Source organism: Tiliqua scincoides, chromosome 4 (genome assembly GCF_035046505.1).
Source record: "Tiliqua scincoides isolate rTilSci1 chromosome 4, rTilSci1.hap2, whole genome shotgun sequence".
Taxonomy (NCBI): domain Eukaryota; kingdom Metazoa; phylum Chordata; class Lepidosauria; order Squamata; family Scincidae; genus Tiliqua; species Tiliqua scincoides.
Window position 1 is genome coordinate 177,130,966 of NC_089824.1, and position 17,534 is coordinate 177,148,499.

General features: G+C 44.3%; 1 protein-coding gene across 2 annotated transcripts in view; it reads right to left on the minus strand.

Moving 5' to 3' along the window:
* Positions 1 to 15,251: 15,251 nt before the first annotated feature.
* KLHDC8A (kelch domain containing 8A) overlaps positions 15,252 to 17,534 on the minus strand; it is a 28,692-nt gene continuing 26,409 nt past the window's right edge. For both annotated transcript variants that reach the window (XM_066624153.1, XM_066624152.1), the window contains one exon: positions 15,252 to 16,953. In XM_066624153.1, the coding sequence (XP_066480250.1) occupies positions 16,760 to 16,953 (194 nt within the window). In that variant the 3' untranslated portion in view covers positions 15,252 to 16,759. The remainder of the gene's footprint in view (positions 16,954 to 17,534) is intronic.

Genomic DNA, 17,534 nt, shown 5'->3' on the forward strand with positions numbered 1-17,534 from the left:
CTGGCAGTGACCATTTTAAGTGTGCTGCTGCACTGGGCGACAGCACTGAAGGTAGGTGTGACACCCATAAAGGCAGTTGTGACAGCAGTGGGGGCAGAATGAAGTGGGGAGGTGTGGAACAGGGGAGTGGATGGAGTGGAACAGGGGCGGGGAGGGAGGCAGACCAGGGAAGGTATTGGTGGCACTTGCATGCACCAATATACTAACCCAGTTTGTCTCTCTTAACTCTCTTGTCTCTCTTACTTGTAGGCCGCAGATTTATGCCTGCTAAACAGCAGGCGTAGATCTGAGGAATCCTGTAGCAGTGGTAGTGGTTTTCCATGTGGTAAGTGAGCAAATATTCACTTATCCCAAGGAGACCTTTCAACCTGCGCCACCCCCCCCCCCCGATACAGCACATGCTCAATTGGTGCAACTATATTGGTGAGGGGGTGTATTTAGGTAGAATTGGGCTGCCCGTTCAACAAAAGGCCTGTATTCAGTGGCAGCGTGGTGTCAGAGGTCAGCAAGGGGGAACACTGGCCAAGGCCCACAGTCATCAGGGACCCACTGACCCTTAATGAACCCTCAGTACCAGTGACAGTTGGTGGTGCCCAGTGCAAGCATAGGTGAGTAGGGAAATGCTATGGGGGGATGCAGTGCAGGGCTTTGAGCTGCTCAGCAACCTGGCACCATTTTGGGAAAACACATTTTATTTATCTTATTTTTATTTTATTGTTCATTCTTATATGAAAAATGTGCACTTCACCTCACAAAATCTCTTCTTCTCTGGAGCTATTTTTCAACTATTTAAAAAGCTGACTAGGGTTTTAAAAATTAAATGCCTGGATGTATGTTTAATTTAATAAATTTACATACAATGGCTTTAAAAATTAAATGGTGAGCATTGAAGCATGGCAGTGGCAAGAAAACTGACTGAACTGGCATTCAGTTTGCTGAATACATCTATCATTTGCATTTCAAATGCAAGAGGAATCTGGATTCATTCTGCTGAGGAAAAATGTATTGTGAGACTACTGAGGGAGTGTGAGTAAGTGTGAGGACATCTGAATGAACCTCTAATTTCCACCATGAGGAAAAACTAGCCTGCATTCTTCTGGGCTGGCATCCTATCAAGGGACCTGGGTTCTCCTTTCCCAAATACTTGACGCGCAGCATTGATGATGCTGACAGAATGCACTCTGATGCAAGCAAGAAAAGAATGGAGCCCCATGCTTCTTGCCAGTAGATAGCCTCATTGTAAAAAGCAGAACTTGGTGCTAATGAGAAGCGTCACTGGCGCCAAGGGCACATTCCCCCTGGGGACAAGGTTCTTTCAGGACAAAGGGAAGCATTTCATTATGTGCCGATAAATGGGAATGGCAGTGAAGAGATGCTCAAAGTCTGGCTTTTCTTTGAGGGGTGGTGGTGGAAGAAAATAAAAGAGTTTAACACTCAGGAAGGCAGGGTGGTTGTTAAAAAGGCATTTTTACTAATGATTTCTTATTGGACAAACCAGAGTCCATTCGACACACGCATTGGATGACATAGTCACATCAGTATAGTGCATCAAATGTGGGCTAAAATGGTCATTATAAGAATACGGTTTCCAACATTTTCCTTCACAAATTCTGGTATTGGGGCAGGGCCTGGGGCAGGTCAGGGGGCAGAGCAATGAGGTCCACCTTCAGAGCAGCTGCTGCCATGTTGCTTTGTCATCCTACATCTCTGAGTTTAACAGAGTCTGTTAGGGTAGCCCTAGAGGTCCTCTATTTCATACTCAGCATGTGAAATGGTGCACTGGGGCATTACATCAAGTCCCTTAATAACACTAAGGGCCTAATCCTAACAAAACTCTTCACTGCTGATGCAGCTGCACCAAAGGAGTATGTGCTGTATCCTGCTGGGGGTGTGTGTGGGGGGGGGAGGGAAGATGGTTGTAGATGTCTCCTCAAGGTAAGGGGACTTTAGTTCCCTTATCCTGAGGCCAGCTTCTGCTGCACCAATGGGTCTTCTCAGATCTGCACTAGTTCTTTTGCTGACACATGTCCAGGAGAGTACAGGAGAAGGGACATGAAATGGGGTTTGGCTTTGGCTAACACTAGTGCCACTGAGATCTGCCCTCTCCCATTCCGTCTCCTGCCTGCCTCCACTTAGAAACTTCCCTGTTCCTCTTCTTTCCCATTTCACCCACCTACTCTCTGCGCCCACCTTACCTTTGCTACTGGAGGCAGCCAGCAGTGACAGTGGGTCATCAGATGGCGGCAGACTCAAAATGGCTGCCAATGTGCACAGTATGCTGTTGTATGGCCATTTATAACAATGGAATGTGTTCTGCTGTCATAAAAGGCAGCCTGAACCTAGTTAGGATTGGGATGCCCAAGTCAGTTTTCATACAAGTTTATAGCTCAAACTCTGTTGAAAACAGCAGTGAGAGATAAGCACCGTTTTTGTGGTACATGCGTATTTTAGTAAAACTGGAGGTCCTATTTTGCTTTCAATTCTCATTCATTCCAGAAGGGATCCCTTTTTTTTCCTAGCAAAAGAGAGTTTTTATAATACAATTACAACGTCAAAAATGGGTTTGGAGGTTATCTTGGACCTTCAGGTGGGTGTCATTCAGGGATGCCTTTGGCCTTTCTGATAGCTTATCTGCATGGGTGCACTTTGTCAGTACTAAAACTAATATGGCACTCAGACTTCCTAGAATTATTGCATTAGGGCAGTGCCATCTTGAGCCTAATAATGCCACCTTAGATCAAACCTTGAACAAAGTTTGTGCCCAACAGTACTTGCATCTGGGAACATTTTGGAGAGTTTCCCACCTCTGCTTGAAGCCCACTGAGATTATGGCACAGAGATGTCAGTTAGTTAGTTGGCAACCTTCAGTCTCGAAAGACTATGGTATCGCACTCTGAAAGGTGGTTCTGGAATGAGACAGAGATGTCAACAACTTTGAAAACAATTTTGTTGAAAAGTGATATACTGTACTGTATAGATATCCATATTAATAAAAATAGAATTTTGCAACATGTTTGTTTGAAATTTGCAATCTTAAATTGTACTTTGGATTCACAGCCTGTAGCAGGACCTTCATCCCAGCTCAACCTAGATGGTATTCCTGGAGTTTTCCAGTGCTCCCTGCCCACTTACTTAGTTGGAATGAAGGGAATAAAGGAAATTGATGCCTCAGTTGAATTGCTCACTTGTGTTTCTAGTCAGCTGATTCTAAAACAGGGAGTTAACTAGTGTGGGAGGGGAATCTGACTGCTCTCATTTTATTTGGCCTATTAAAACATAGATTGCAAAGTCCTCTTTGATTTTAGGGTTGACTTCAATCTGCCTGCCAGTTCATGCAGCAATTTTAGCATGGTGGAATCTGAATGGAAGGCTTCCACATTTCAAGATCACTAGTACAAATGCCTGGTAATTCTTGGGAGGGTGCAGGAAAAGAGCCTTTATCAGGTCAGTGAATTGAGCCTAAACTGTGGGAACAGAGCTAATAGCAAAGCTTTCTGTGTTTCACAGTAGCTGATGTGGAATGCTCCTGTGGGCTTAGCTCCTGTGTGCTTGGGCTGTAGTGTGGGATGCTGTACCTGTGCACCAAATAAGATGTAGAGCAGGGGTGCTCAATAGGTGGATCGCGATCTACCGGTAGATCGCGAGGCAAAATGAGTAGATCGCGGAGTGCCGACCCCCCCCACTTCAGGTGCCTCTGGGAGGAAACGCCGTGAGTAAGGCCCATTGTACTCAATGGGGCTTACTCCCAGGTAAGTGTGGCTAGGATTGCAGCCTCACAGCCTAATCCTAGGCATGTCTACTCAGGAGTAAGTCCTGTTATACTCAGTGGGGCTCAAGGTACATCAACATACATTGTACACATAAATGTTATATGTTATGATGGTGCGAACATTGTAAAAAAAACTCTGGTAGATCTCCGGGCCTTGCTGGGTTTCAAAGTAGCTCTCGAGCCAAAAAAGTGTGAGCACCCCTGATGTAGAGAAAATTCAACTGCTGCCACATTGCTCTGTCACCACCATCCCTGCCTCTCTCAGCATTGCAGTGCTTCTGAGAGTAGGTACCAAAGGGAACATACACACAGGCCCAATCCTATACAACTTTCTAGAGCCAATGCAGCCGCAATGTAGCCCTGAGGTAAGGGAACATTTGTTCCATTGCCTTGAGAAGGCCTCACTGACCGTTCCCCCACTGCAGGATACAGTGCATACTGTGCATACAGTGCATACAGTATATAGCTGCATCAACACTGGAAAATTGGATAGGATTGGGCCCACAGTCTTTCATTCAACAGCATCTGAAATGGTACCCAGGGGCTGAACATAATAACCTGTTCAATTTCCTTGTGACCTCCACAAACATGATCACTCAGTGAAAATTATGCTACTGACTGCTACTCAAAAAATCCCAGCTTGCCTGAAAATATTCTACTAACCAGCCCCAAATTCTGACGGTTAGCAAAACAAAAAAACCCACTGCCAAATGGCTCAGAGGCTGAAATTGTGGTGTTATGATAAGACTATAATTTTGCAAGGTGGTATCTGATTAATATATGATTTTATTATTAATCAGATCCTTATTATTAATCAGATCCCCATCCTTATTTTTCTCCATGTTTTGTCCAGGCATTTACTAAGGCTGTAATCCTAAGCACACTTTCCTGAGAATAAGCCCCATTGAACAAAATAGGACTTACTTCTGAGTAGACCTGGTTAGAATTGTGCCCTATGACAAATATCCTTAAAAATAGCTGTTTCTAACCCCTTTACCTTGTGATATTTGAGACTAATACAAATTAACAGTTTGAAAACCACATACATGAATAAATATTATTATGTACTGTATTTCTTAATATTTTTATGAAAGTTTTTGTAACAAAATGTGCATATAATAATGCGTGTAATATTTGTTCATGCCTGTAGTTCTCAAACATCTGAAGTTTATCATAAGTGGCTCTTATGTTATGCAAGTTTGGTCAGCCCTGGCCTAAGCCAATTGGATTTTACACTTGTAGGTTTTTTTGACATATATTCCTTAGTAGATATGTGGGGACATCAGAGATTGGGCCAGTGTGCCAGGTGGGCAGGAAGGGCAAATTTATTCTACTGCCCTACATTCAGTGGGCAGAACTGTGGGGGTGGAAAGAGAGGATCTTCTGATCTGGTTCATTATCATTCCTATGGCTTTTAAAGGAAGTTTGTTCCACTCCCTACATCTTGGAGCCTCTCAGTGTTTGCTCATATGTGCCTCCAAAGCCAAAGGTGCTAATACGCATTTAATTAGCCCCGGCACAAAATGCAATGGAAACAAGCCCTGTGAGTCTCATATTGGCAAGCTGATGACGACCTGGGAGATGCACTCTGTAGAACTTCCCAGGATGTGTTTAGAGAAGTCTCCTGATTAGTTTCACATACCACTTGGCAAATAGAAAGCACAAGCACCCAGCCCCTAATCTTCTGTCCTTTCACAAACAGTCCTGTCATTTCCTTCTTGCCACCTCATTGACTATTCCCTCCTGAGCTTGAATAATTTGTTGACATTTCCCTCCCCTCCCCTTTGAAACTGTTTGTGACCAGCACAGCTTGGCAACTCATCATTTCTCTTGTGCTAAGCAAAACTGCGTCTGTTCAGAACCCCATCCTATTGATGTTTCCCCAGAAGCAGCAGAACTTGCATCCACCTAAGTGCGTTTTAGACTGCAGCCATTGGAAGTAATTGACAAACACAAGTTGTCTGAGACAACTGTTCTGCGCACCCCAGAAATAATAAAAAAAAAAATACTATGGAGTGTGGTGTGGCAGATGTTCTTTCATTCTGAGCTCTCAGGATTCTGGGTCCTTTTGAGAACTCAGGACACCAACTCAGGGCACCAGCCCGGTAGTTTTAAGTTCCAGTGATTTCAACAAGAACATTAAGTAGATGTTTACGGCTCTCATCAAAGTTTAATTTTGCTTGTATTAATGGTTGGTTGGCAACCTTCAGTCTCAAAAGACTATGGTATCGCGCTCTGAAAGGTGGTTCTGGAACAGTGTCTAGTGTGGCTGAAAAGGCCAATTCGGGAGTGACAATCCCTTTCACATTGGGAGCAAGTGCAGTCTGTCCCTGGCCTGTCTCCCTGGCTATGGGCCTTCCTTCTTTGCCTCTCTGCCTCAGTCTGTTGGCCAAGTGTCTCTTCAAACTGGGAAAGGCCATGCTGCACAGCCTGCCTCCAAGCGGGCTGCTCAGAGGCCAGGGTTTCCCACTTGTTGAGGTCCACTCCTAAGGCCTTCAGATCCCTCTTGCAGATGTTCTTGTATCGCAGCTGTGGTTTACCTGTAGGGCGCTTTCCTTGCACGAGTTGTATTGCGCCCGTAGTTAATGCCAGTGAAATTTTCAAGACTAGTGAGATGTGCCATAAAAGTTGCTATAGCTTTATGTATCAGAAAGTCAGCTGTTGTCTATGGACATTCATGCTATAATGAACTAGTAGTCCCTAAAGCAGTATTCCTCAGCTTTCCTCACTGCTTTTCTGGGTCCTGACAACCAAGCACCAACTTTCCTCTACTAGGTAAGTGTTTGGAGATCCTTACACACTGCTACATGTGAGGATCTGCAAGTTCAGGGTTTATATTATTTTTTAAACTGGATAGTTCTCCCCTTACACACTCCCTCCCACTATCCCCATTACTTACTGTTGCCTTACTCCTGTCTCAGCTACTCACTCATTATGTACAATTTTGATAGGGAGAAAGAGAATAAGGCCGGAGGGCACATGTGCTATATGAGAGTTTTGTTCAGCCAGATGAGAGTTCAGTTCAGCCCAGTTACTCAGAGGGTCTGTCACTCACATGAATCCCCCTCCAGGTGTCTTATATCTGGGTGGTGGGGAGAGGGATAGCCCAGAATGTGAAAATCTAGAACCTTGAGCAGATTTCTAGAGCATGTTTAGAGCATGTTTCTAGATCATGTTCCCTCTTCTGGCTGCCACATGTGTTTGTTTCTTCCTGAATTCAAGGAGATGGCCGCCTGAAAATTCCAGCAGGCTCACTGGAGGAGATGTCAGCTCGCTACATGACATACCAGGTGTGAAAACAACATGGTTGCTGTTGGTTTACTTAACCAGAGTGAAACAGGTGGGGTGTAAATAATTTGTGATGGTTCTTGTCAGTTGCAGAGTAAACTTCTTTTGCCTTTCATCCCTGTGCCGTGTCAGGTCAAGATCAGACAGAAGCATCACTTTGCAGCTGCTGCAACACATCAAAAGGGCTTTCTCAGTGGCACAAGACAAATAGATTGGGATGTCTTTCATTTTGCTTGCTCTGAACTGGAGGTCTAGAGATATGAATCCGCACTGATTTCTGGCTCTTCCTGCCATGCCAGTGCTGAAGTCAGTTTCCCAGAATGCCTGAGCTGAAAGAGCAAGTTAAAGGTGCTTTTGTTGGATTAAGTAACACCTAGGGGAATCCCTAGGTGATTCAGGAGATCCAGCTGTGTATTTCCATGGGTGCCAATGGTCAAGGCCAGCCTTAGGAGCTGTGGAGCCCAAGTGGAAACCTTTTTTTCTTCCAGGGCCCTACATTCACAGCCAAGGTCTAGAATTGTAGAGATATCAATAAAATTTATTATAGGTTTTATAGTACAGGGGTCCCCAAACTTTTCAGTATGAGGGCTGCATTGTATATTCTACACATTTTCATGGGCTAAAAAAAAAAAAAATCAGTATTATCTATGAATGAAATTTAAATGAATAAGCTTTACTTGGACCTTTTTTGTAACCAGCATGACATGATTCACAACAAAAGAAAAATGTGACAGTTACAGAGAAAAAATGCCATGCTTAAACTGAGCAATGATATATAATGAGTAAAAATGTCAAACATTAACAAATGCTCTGGCAAAAAATAGTTTCTGCGAGCTGGATAAAATCTTGTGGTGGGGCAGATATGGCCCCTGGGCTGCAGTTTGGAGACCCCTGCTATAGTAGAATGGAAAGCAATCAAAATATGCCCTTAAAAAGTGCATGTGAGTTAATGGACCAAATAGACCTAAGCACAAAAGATCTAAGAGTAGAGATTACCCTAGTGTTAAAAAAAATGGGTCCATGCGAATAAATGACGGCCAAGAGATAACAGCTCAACACATTTATTTCATCTTCAGAACAGAACCTAGCATGAAAACATAAGGCAAACACCCCTTGCTTCATACCCCTTAGCTCCGCCCATATTCCCCACAATTGGTGTTGTTGAATCAGTCTCAGTCCACCTGATTGGCAGGCTAATCTAGAGGGCCAATCAGACGGGCAGGATCTCAATCCACCTCCTAATTGGCCAGTCATAAGACTGGGCCAATTGGTTATGCAGGATTTCAATCCTGCATAACTTATATTTTAAACTTGCATGCATAACACCTAGTGTGGAACCCCAAGCATTGGGCCCAACTGGGAACAATTGGTCCAATTGGCTTAAAGCCACCCCTGGACATGGTGTTGTATGTTTTCAGCAGTAGCAGTCTACCTACTTTCTCCTCTTCCTTCAGTTGCTTGGGTTATGGATTCCTGTTCCTTAGCTTCCCAGACATACACCATATTCTTCCAGAAGGAAAATGGATGTTGCCATTTCATAACTCTTTAGATAGTCATTGGCCACAAGACCACTAGCTGTTAAGTGCATGTGTGAAGAACCCTTCATCCTGCTGCATCAGTCAAGAATGAAAGGGGCCCTAGAATAACATGAACTGGCAGGGATCTAGGTGACATTAGCATTGAAAGCCAGTGTAATATAGTGACTAGAATGTAATTGAGGCCTGGAAGTCCTCAATTCAAATTCATTCTCAGCCATGAACTCTGGGCTAGTCACCATCTCTTAGCCTCACCTCTGCCAAATAAAAAAATCCAAAACCATCCATCCTTAGTCCAGTGATCATTGGTTCCTTCAGAGTCAGAAAAGAGAGCCTACTCCCACCTTCCTCCACCACCTCCTGCCCAATGCAAAAGCAAAACATTAACCCTTCCCTGACTCTTGGCTGGAACTTCCCTTCTGCTCACCTGGTCTGAATGATGGCCCCACAAGGTCTTTCACGCTGCAAAAAAAAAGTAAGCTGGCACACACAGATGTGCAAACTCAAGTCTGCGTGTGTGGGGACCAAGGGCCGAGTCAGTGGTCTCAGACTTAAGTACATGCCTGAATCATCAATGCAGGTGACTCGCGCCTGCACAAGTCAGCAAAAAACATGTGTTTTCGCAACTTGGACTTGAGTCATCTGACTCAAGTTCCCAACCCTGGTGCTTCCCAAGGCTTTGCCAAAACTGTGTCACAGGGATCAAGCTCTCTAGCCAATAAGGGACCAATTTTGGATGTTTTAATTCCACTATACCTTGCAATCCATTGCTGACCAGGCCAGTAAAAATTGCCAGCTCTCTGCTGTCCCTTGAACTGTCCCTTTACCCTGAGGTAAATTTCAACTGTTGTTAGTGAGAGAGTCCACCAGATGTCCTCAGAGCTTCACAAGTCTGAGAAGCACTGATTCCTTGATTATTTTTAGCTCCCAGTCCGACTTCTTAACATTCTTTGGTAACTAACAATCTTTAGTTGGTTTCTGGCAGTTTTCCCAAATGTTAATCTAGTGTTTGAAGTTCAGGTTATATATTTTCAGTAGAGGCAAAGACATAAAAACAACAGCTAGAGATACAGGCGATCTTGAGTCCTCCCAAATTCACCTTGTTTTCACTGAGGGTCAAACTGGATGTTATGGGGCAGATGCATATAAGGATCTCCTGACCTTTTATATTTTTTAATGACTTAATGGAGCAACCAAAGGAGGCTAAAATCAGGAACTAAGAAACAGCCAAGGGAGAAGGTGCTTAATTCTTTTCTCTTTGGTCATTTTTTCTGCTCAAAACACATTCCTGCCATCTTTTCCATCTGTAGTTCCATGGATAGAAACACAGCTTGGGTGAGGTGATTTTGAGTGAGAAAAACATAGCTGGAGGAGAAAGGAGCAGAAAAGGAGCAGATTTTTTTTCTTTTGATCATCTGCTCTCAGATGCAACCTCCCTTCCTGGCTTTTCACCATAAGCCATTTCTGCCTTACATTGCATTTATGCAACAGAGATCAAAAGTGTACACCTATGGGCTGGATAGAAATGGGTTAAAAAAGAGATTGTGGAATGACTGTCGCATACATACTGTGCCTTGCTTGCTCCCCCCCCCCCCAGGATGATCATGATTTCTTTGTTGGACTACCTACAAATGGAGCTGTAGGTCCTTCTAGTATATTAGTCCTCTCTCCAGGGCCAGAATATTAGGAGAATCACACCCAAAAGTGAACTACATAGTAGGTGGATAAATTTTTCAAGAGAGTGAAGGTGCAAATAGAGAGAAAATATCTTGTGCTTCAAGATAATGTATGGTAGGACAGGGTGGTCCAAGATGATCACTGCCAGAACCCACCTCCAAATTCAACCAGCCTCCAATTCCGTCAGCCGCCTTCATGCATGTGGACCCTAGTTCCCTCTGCCACCAGTGCACATCTATCTTCATCCGCTTGCTATGGCTCCATCACTGCTTTTATAAGTTGCTCAGTGAGGAGAATCCTGGGTGCAGAACCTCTCTGCTCCCAGCAGCCTTCTGTCAGCTACTTTACAAGAAGTGGTGGTAGAACAGGAGGAGTAGGAGTTAAGTCCTCTCCATAATTCCCATGAATGTGCAAGAAGAGAATGGGGCAGCTGAGTGGAGGACAATGTGGTGGCATTTGATATTTTCTTAATGCACTGACCCAAAACCCAGCTCTGTGTCTCAAGGACACAGTCCAACACTCATGGAGTACTTGCAAAAAAATTAAAGAGCAGCCAGAAGTGGCATCTTCCTTTGTGATTGGCTGGACTCTCTGTTGACTTGGGCATCATGTTACTGAGGGCTACCGGATTGCACAGCCATGTCAACCGAGATGCATCTACCTTGGTTTCCTAGATGATCACTAAAAGCTGACTTTAAACAGCCAGCACCCTCTGGTGCCATGAATCCTTCAAGCAGGGAAAGGACTCTCTTTCTCCATCCCAGCCAACAACAAGCCATTCTTCAATGCTAGCCTCATTACCCTCATGGAGAGGCCAAACCAACTATCAGCCATATACGTAGTATTTTCAGCTGCTGCCCAGCATTACTGCACTAACATGCTGTGTTAAATCTTCCTTATGGATAGTGCATTATGTTCCCACATATCTCTAACCAAGATGTGCACTATGGAGCAGGGCAGAATATAAAATCTGAGGTCATACCCTGAAGGTTACCTCATCTGACTATACACAGCTCAACAAATGAACAGCTGAAGAGAGGCAATAGGGGCTTATAACTCTCATGGTACAATGAGGAGAACATACGTGTGGCTGGACTCTTGGGATGATGGAAGTACTTTGAGCTGATTAAAAACAGTTGTTTCTCACTAACTCAAAGCAGATTCAAATGTGTCTTCTTTAGCAGAATAGAAACTTCTTTTTCCATATGGATTTGTGGTTGCACTGTTGAACTGTTTGGTTGCACTGTATGGTGGTAGTGGAGTTCTATGAATCATGTGTAATCATGTGCCCTTGAATAATCAAGAACATTTGCACTAGCCAATCTCAGACAAGCCTATGTGACAACTGTGCAGTCAGAAGCAGGCCTGAGATTCCTTGTTTAAGCTGTGAAGCAAAACTTCCATACCATATTGCAACAATTCAGTTGTTGAAATATTACAGATTGCTTGGAATATCGCAGCATCAACAATGACAGCACTTGTGTCTGCTTTGTATAAGAACTGCCTAGTTCCTTGGGAATTTCCACAGAGCCAGCATTGGGGACTGGCATACATGCAGGCAACAGTAGTGAGCCGAGCATGCTGGGAGAACACATGCATGACTTACCACCACAACCTGCTATCTCCCTTTTTCAGGCTGATGGCAGAACTGGACCCATCAGGAGAACTGACCATCCTCTAGCCAAGTCAAACCCGTTTCATATAGTGAACTGAATACCATTCATGGTGCCTGCTGAGGGCCAAAAGTGAACTCATTAAGCAGGAAGTGACATCATTAAGCAGATGATGGTCAGAAGTAAGCACTTAGTTCTCACATAGAAACTCAGTTGCAAATAACAGAAGAGAAAATATGCAACCTTGATCATATTTTCAAGATAGAGGAAAGTCCAGTAATCAAGTTGAGAGAGCCCAATTATCATGTGGGTGCCTCTTCCTCTGAGGTGTCACTTTGCATCCCAGCAGCTGAGAGGAACTCTGCAAAGTGATGCCTCAGCAGAAGCAGTGCTGCTGAAAGGGTGGACCATATGATAATTTGGCTCTTCAAGCACCTCAGCAGCATCTCCCTCTCTTACCCCTCTTGGTCTGCCCCCTTTCCCAATGTTCCTCATCTTCTGAGACCTTCTTCTATCTCTCCCAGAGCCTTGGCAGAAGTGGGGCTGCACAAAGAGTGGCACTGGGATAGCCACTCACCCCCTTCATGGGGGGGGCACAATCATGCAGAGGTGGTATTTGGGGGATTTAAGTGACATAGGGCTGTGTGTGTCATCCTGATACTACCTCACCACAAGCAAAAATATAGAGCTGGGATCAGTGAATTTCTAAGTGAATTTTGTTAAGGCCAAACTCTTATTTAGTGTTTTCAGAGTGCTGCAAGAGTCTCTAGCTGGTTCATGACTCCACTGGCCTGCAAGCAGGAAAACTCTTAGCAAAGAAGTTCACTGAGCAGGATCTTAGAATTGATCGTACACTATCCAAGGTTTAAGCAGCCAAGGCTCACCAGGAGAGGAAGATCTGACTTTATAAGCTACATCTGGCAATGTCACACAACTCAGTGTTCTTCCACTGCTTCCTTGATCTTTAACCTACAGTGAAGATGGTTTGACGCAGTGAAAGTTCTTCTTTAGTGCTGATTCATCCCTAAGACTTCTAAGGATCCGTAATGGTCCTTGTGCACCTGACTTGAAGCTGATCAAACTTCACCTTTGTCTCCCCCCTTCTGCAATTAACTGACATATTTGCTTGATGTTTCCAGGACCTTGTTGCCATCCCCCCCCCCTTCATTGTCAGTGTACCTAGGCAACTCATTCCTTTACATTGGCTTTCAGTGGAAGTTACTTTTCTACAGAAAATAGTTCACAGGAGAGGTACCACAAAGTGGTGGGCAAAGCCCTAAAGCCCCGATCATATTTCCACCTACTTCAAGGCCTCCACAGCTGCTATTTAAAACAAACACATCCCAAAATCACCATGCCACACTATGCATTCCATGTACCATAAAGCAGTGGTTCTCACACATTTAGCACCAGGACTCACTTTTAGAATGAGAATCTGTCAGGACCCACCAGAAGTGATGTCTTGACCGGAAGTGGCATCATCAAGCAGGAACATTTTTAACAATCCTACCCACACTTACTAAAGAGTAAGTCCCATTTACTATCATTGTTAAAAGAATATACATAGTAACTTGTTAAAAGTACAGGTCTGTAACATTTCCCCAAATGCAGTCACATGCCATGGTAGCATCAAATCTAATATATTAAAAATAAAATATTGAAATCAATGGGACCCACCTGAAATTGGCTCACGACCCACAGTTTGAGAAAAACTGCCATAAAGTATTAGAAAGTGTGTGTCATATTTCCCTGTCATGGTCATGTCACATGAACACACATACACATACCCCAGCAGCCCAGATAGCCAGCCAATTTCCCAAAGTGTGTACACATAGCAGAAGACAGATGGAACCTTCACACAGTCTTCTCCACCCTCAACAACTTGGCAGGGAAAATGTCATGTGCACAAAAAAGCAGCCCTTAATTTTACGTCTCAAGGCTAAATATATCAGGTTCTTCTCCTTGTGCATCTTCCCTTCTGTTAGGTGTGCTATCGACTTGCAGCAGGAAAGCAGAGAGGATGTTTTGCCTGCTGGGTGGTTACGTACCACGAAAACATATTTTTCAGAGGTGCTCCCTGCCAGCATATGCGTCATCTGCTGGTTCTGTCAGCTCAGTATGAGTGAAGGATTAGCACAGACAGCTCTATCAGCCTGCCAGAGAAGAAAGCCTGTCTTTGTACACCATGCCAGAAGCTCTTGTTACAGCTGCTGCCATATCAGGAACACCAGTGGAAGCAATAGAGTTCTGAAAGGGGGCAAGCAAGAGGCTTAGGTCATTTACACTTCAGATTGGTCCTTGCTAAGCTGCTACACAGGTTCCTCTGCCCTGCTCCCCTCCTTTAATTTGCACAGCAGGGACTGAGATGGGGATATGCTAAATCCTATTTTCCTTCTAGGCCAAGTGGCTTTATCCATAAATGCATGTGGAAAAACTGAATGCGGCTGCCTGAGAAAATATGGTTATCCCCAAGCCAACATGTGGTTACAAAAAACAGAGTAGCACATTTGACATTCTTGTCTGTTATGTTTGCTCTCTGCAGTATGTATCCAATGCCCTCCATGGGATACTGGCAACAATCTAGCTGAAGTTAAGCCAGTGAAGTAGCTAGTGCATTTGACACCTGGGGCGAAAAATTTTTTTTTAACACCCCAGGATAATTTTTAACACCTCCCTATAACAGAGGCAGGTATAAAGAAAGAAAAAAAAGGTTCATTCATTCCCCCACACACTCTCTCCCTCCCTCCCCCCTCACTCTACTTGCTAAGAAAATGGATACCCCCTTCTTTCTGTTGGTACAGAGGTACACAGGCTTCCTAGTACCCAGACCAGGTGCATGCTTGGCCAGATGGTGAACGTGAAATTGTGGGCATTGCTGGAGCAGTCACTGTGTGCAGTCGGCTGCAACAGCTATTCTCTGGTGGACAAGCAGCCACCCCCAAAGCTGCCAGCAGTGCTGCCCAACCACCTGGGCTGTCTTGGTCAGTCCGTCCAACTTCTCCAGGGTGACTGGTGGCAGGTGCAAGTGTTTGCTCTCTGCCACTTGCAAGAACATGAGTCAAGTTCCTTTGTTTCCTTTGTATGCACTGTTCTCAGCACATTTCCCCCTCCCTCTTGCTGCTGCCCCCCCACCACCACACACTAAGCTTATTGCTCAGCAGCAGCTCCCTTTCCTTCTGGAGACTTTGCTGAACTTTCAAATCTGCCAAGCTCCCCTCACCAAACCCTCTGACTGTGAAAGAGAATGAGAATTTTGGCTGGGGTGGCTGTATTTTCCAGCATCCAGCAGACAGCATAAACACTCAAGCCTTCCAATACTGAGCACCCAACCAGGTTTGCTGTAAATCATTAAGGAAGCAGACTGTGGAATCAGCAAGGTGTTGTGGTACTTTAATTCAGCAACAATTAGATGAGCATAAATTGCAAGGCCACAACTTTTGGTGCCCCCTTAATTGGCTGGCACCTGGGGTAGACAACCCCTCCTGCCCCGCTGTTGCTATGCTACTGAGTTAAGCACTAGTCAGACAGATTTGCTTAAGTTTGACATTGAATCTGTGCTTGATGGGACTTCAAAACCCCACCAAGGAGCAGCCAATCAGTGCCAGTGTTTTATTTGTTAGTATGCTACAGATAAGCCCATATTTAAAAGAGACTTCACAGCACTTTGGGCCTCTTTTGAGTGTACATCTGCAGTGGCCCTCATTCTTCAGAACAAGTGCTCAAAATTTCATATGATTTTAATTGTACTACTTACAAATAACTAATCAGAATGGCAACTGATCAATAGTGCATTATTTCAATGACACAGTGACGACGTCAGTCTTAGAGGTTGAAGTACGGGGGGGAATACAGCAAAAATAGCAGATTGTACACAAGGTTTGTAGTTTCTGTGAGATGCGCGGAAGCTGTTGTGTGCTGAGACGTAATATCCCTGCTCCCCAACACTGAGCATATTCAGCTCAGTTCCGGTTCTGCAGATGATCTCAGCAGGGATTGAACTCTGGTTTCTGGTGCAAAGGCATCTCTCTACAATATGATTTCTTAGCAACTGACTTTTAACCTTCAGCTCTCTGGTAGCAGCAATCCACAATCCTAACTGCATGCACTGTCAATCAAGGCATTGAACTGGACAATGGTTGCTCGCTCACTGATAGAGATGAAACAGCTGCATGATGCTCCCTGGAAATTCATTTAGGATGCCTTGATCCCTGCATACCCAGAAATCTAATGTTATAGCCAGGAGCTTTTTGAGCCATTCATTGTAATGGGGCTTCCACAGAAAAAAAAGTCCATCATTATCATGATGACTTTTCAAATAAACTCTTGGATTCAGTTCCTCATTTGTTTCCTTTGTGAATTTATGAAGAACACTTGGAAGAACTCAGCAGAGGCTCCTACACAACACTCGGCAGATGTGCATCTAGAAATAATATTTCAAAGGAAGGCACAAAGGCCTCACAGTTCATTGAAGATGCTCTTTCCTAATCCTTGGTTAAGACATCCCATCTTGTGCTATGAACATTTACTGCTTTATGGTGGAGCTGACATGTTCTTCAGCCATTCAGAGTTGACAGTGGAAGGTGATTACAGGTTCATTGGGTGGTGGAACTCAACAGCACTGGCAAAAGGGACATCACAGGGAAGAGCCTCTAGTAGCTAACAGAGCTATAAAACTGTGTAGCCACACATGGCAAGGAGCTACCTTCTCCAAAACACACTGTGAATGGAGTTACAGGAAAGCAGCAAAGTGAGAGGGACAGTACAAGGAAGGTGTCAACTCCTCTTACGTGGTCTGGCAGTGGCACTGGCCCAGTACACTGCAGTGCTATTAGATGCTTGTAGGCTCCTCTGTTTGGGGAGAGACTGGAGAGAGGCAGCTAGGAGTCCGAAACACACAGTGCTTCCACAGCATCGCTCAGGCCCTGGTTCACCCCACCTACAGCCAGAAGGCAATTTTTTACTACAATGTTGGAGCAGGCACATCGTGGGGTGGGCATAGGTGGTAGACTCTCCCATTTGTTCTTCCCAGGGTGAAAGGCTTCGGCTGATTCCAGAACAGTGGGCTGGTTCCCTGATTAGAGGGAGAGAGCAAAAATATGAGGGCTACTAAATGAACATTCAGAAAAAATACTCATTAGTGTTAAGTCTGCATCTCAAATATAAACCTGTTTCAAAAAAAGTCATGGTTCCCAACTAAGAAAACCCTGGAGATGTGTAAATCTTGGCTCTGACTCAGAATCCATAAGGATGAATGTTCAGCACTAACTTGCAGTGTCCATGATTCTTTGGGGGGAAGCCATGACAAATGTGAAGCAGTTGAATTTGTAGTGCTGTCATGCTCCCAGATTGGAAAGGAAAACATAACTTGTTGTGTTGAGGAAAGAGGCCAGTTCCAAAAAGAGTACATTTTTCTCCTCAGCTTGAGGAAGCCAGCACAAAAAACAACAACAAAATAACATTTCTTAGCCCTGAATAATGATTACTGGTGGTTCTCTCGCTACATAAAGTAAAATGTATTCTGCTCATGTGCAGAGCTAGAGATAGTTTTGAATTTATGTTTGGGCTGGAAGCTAATAATCCCCTTTCTTGCACATGAATTGATCTCTGGACACAGACCTGCTCCACTTGGCTTGCATTTGCTCAAGACAAAAC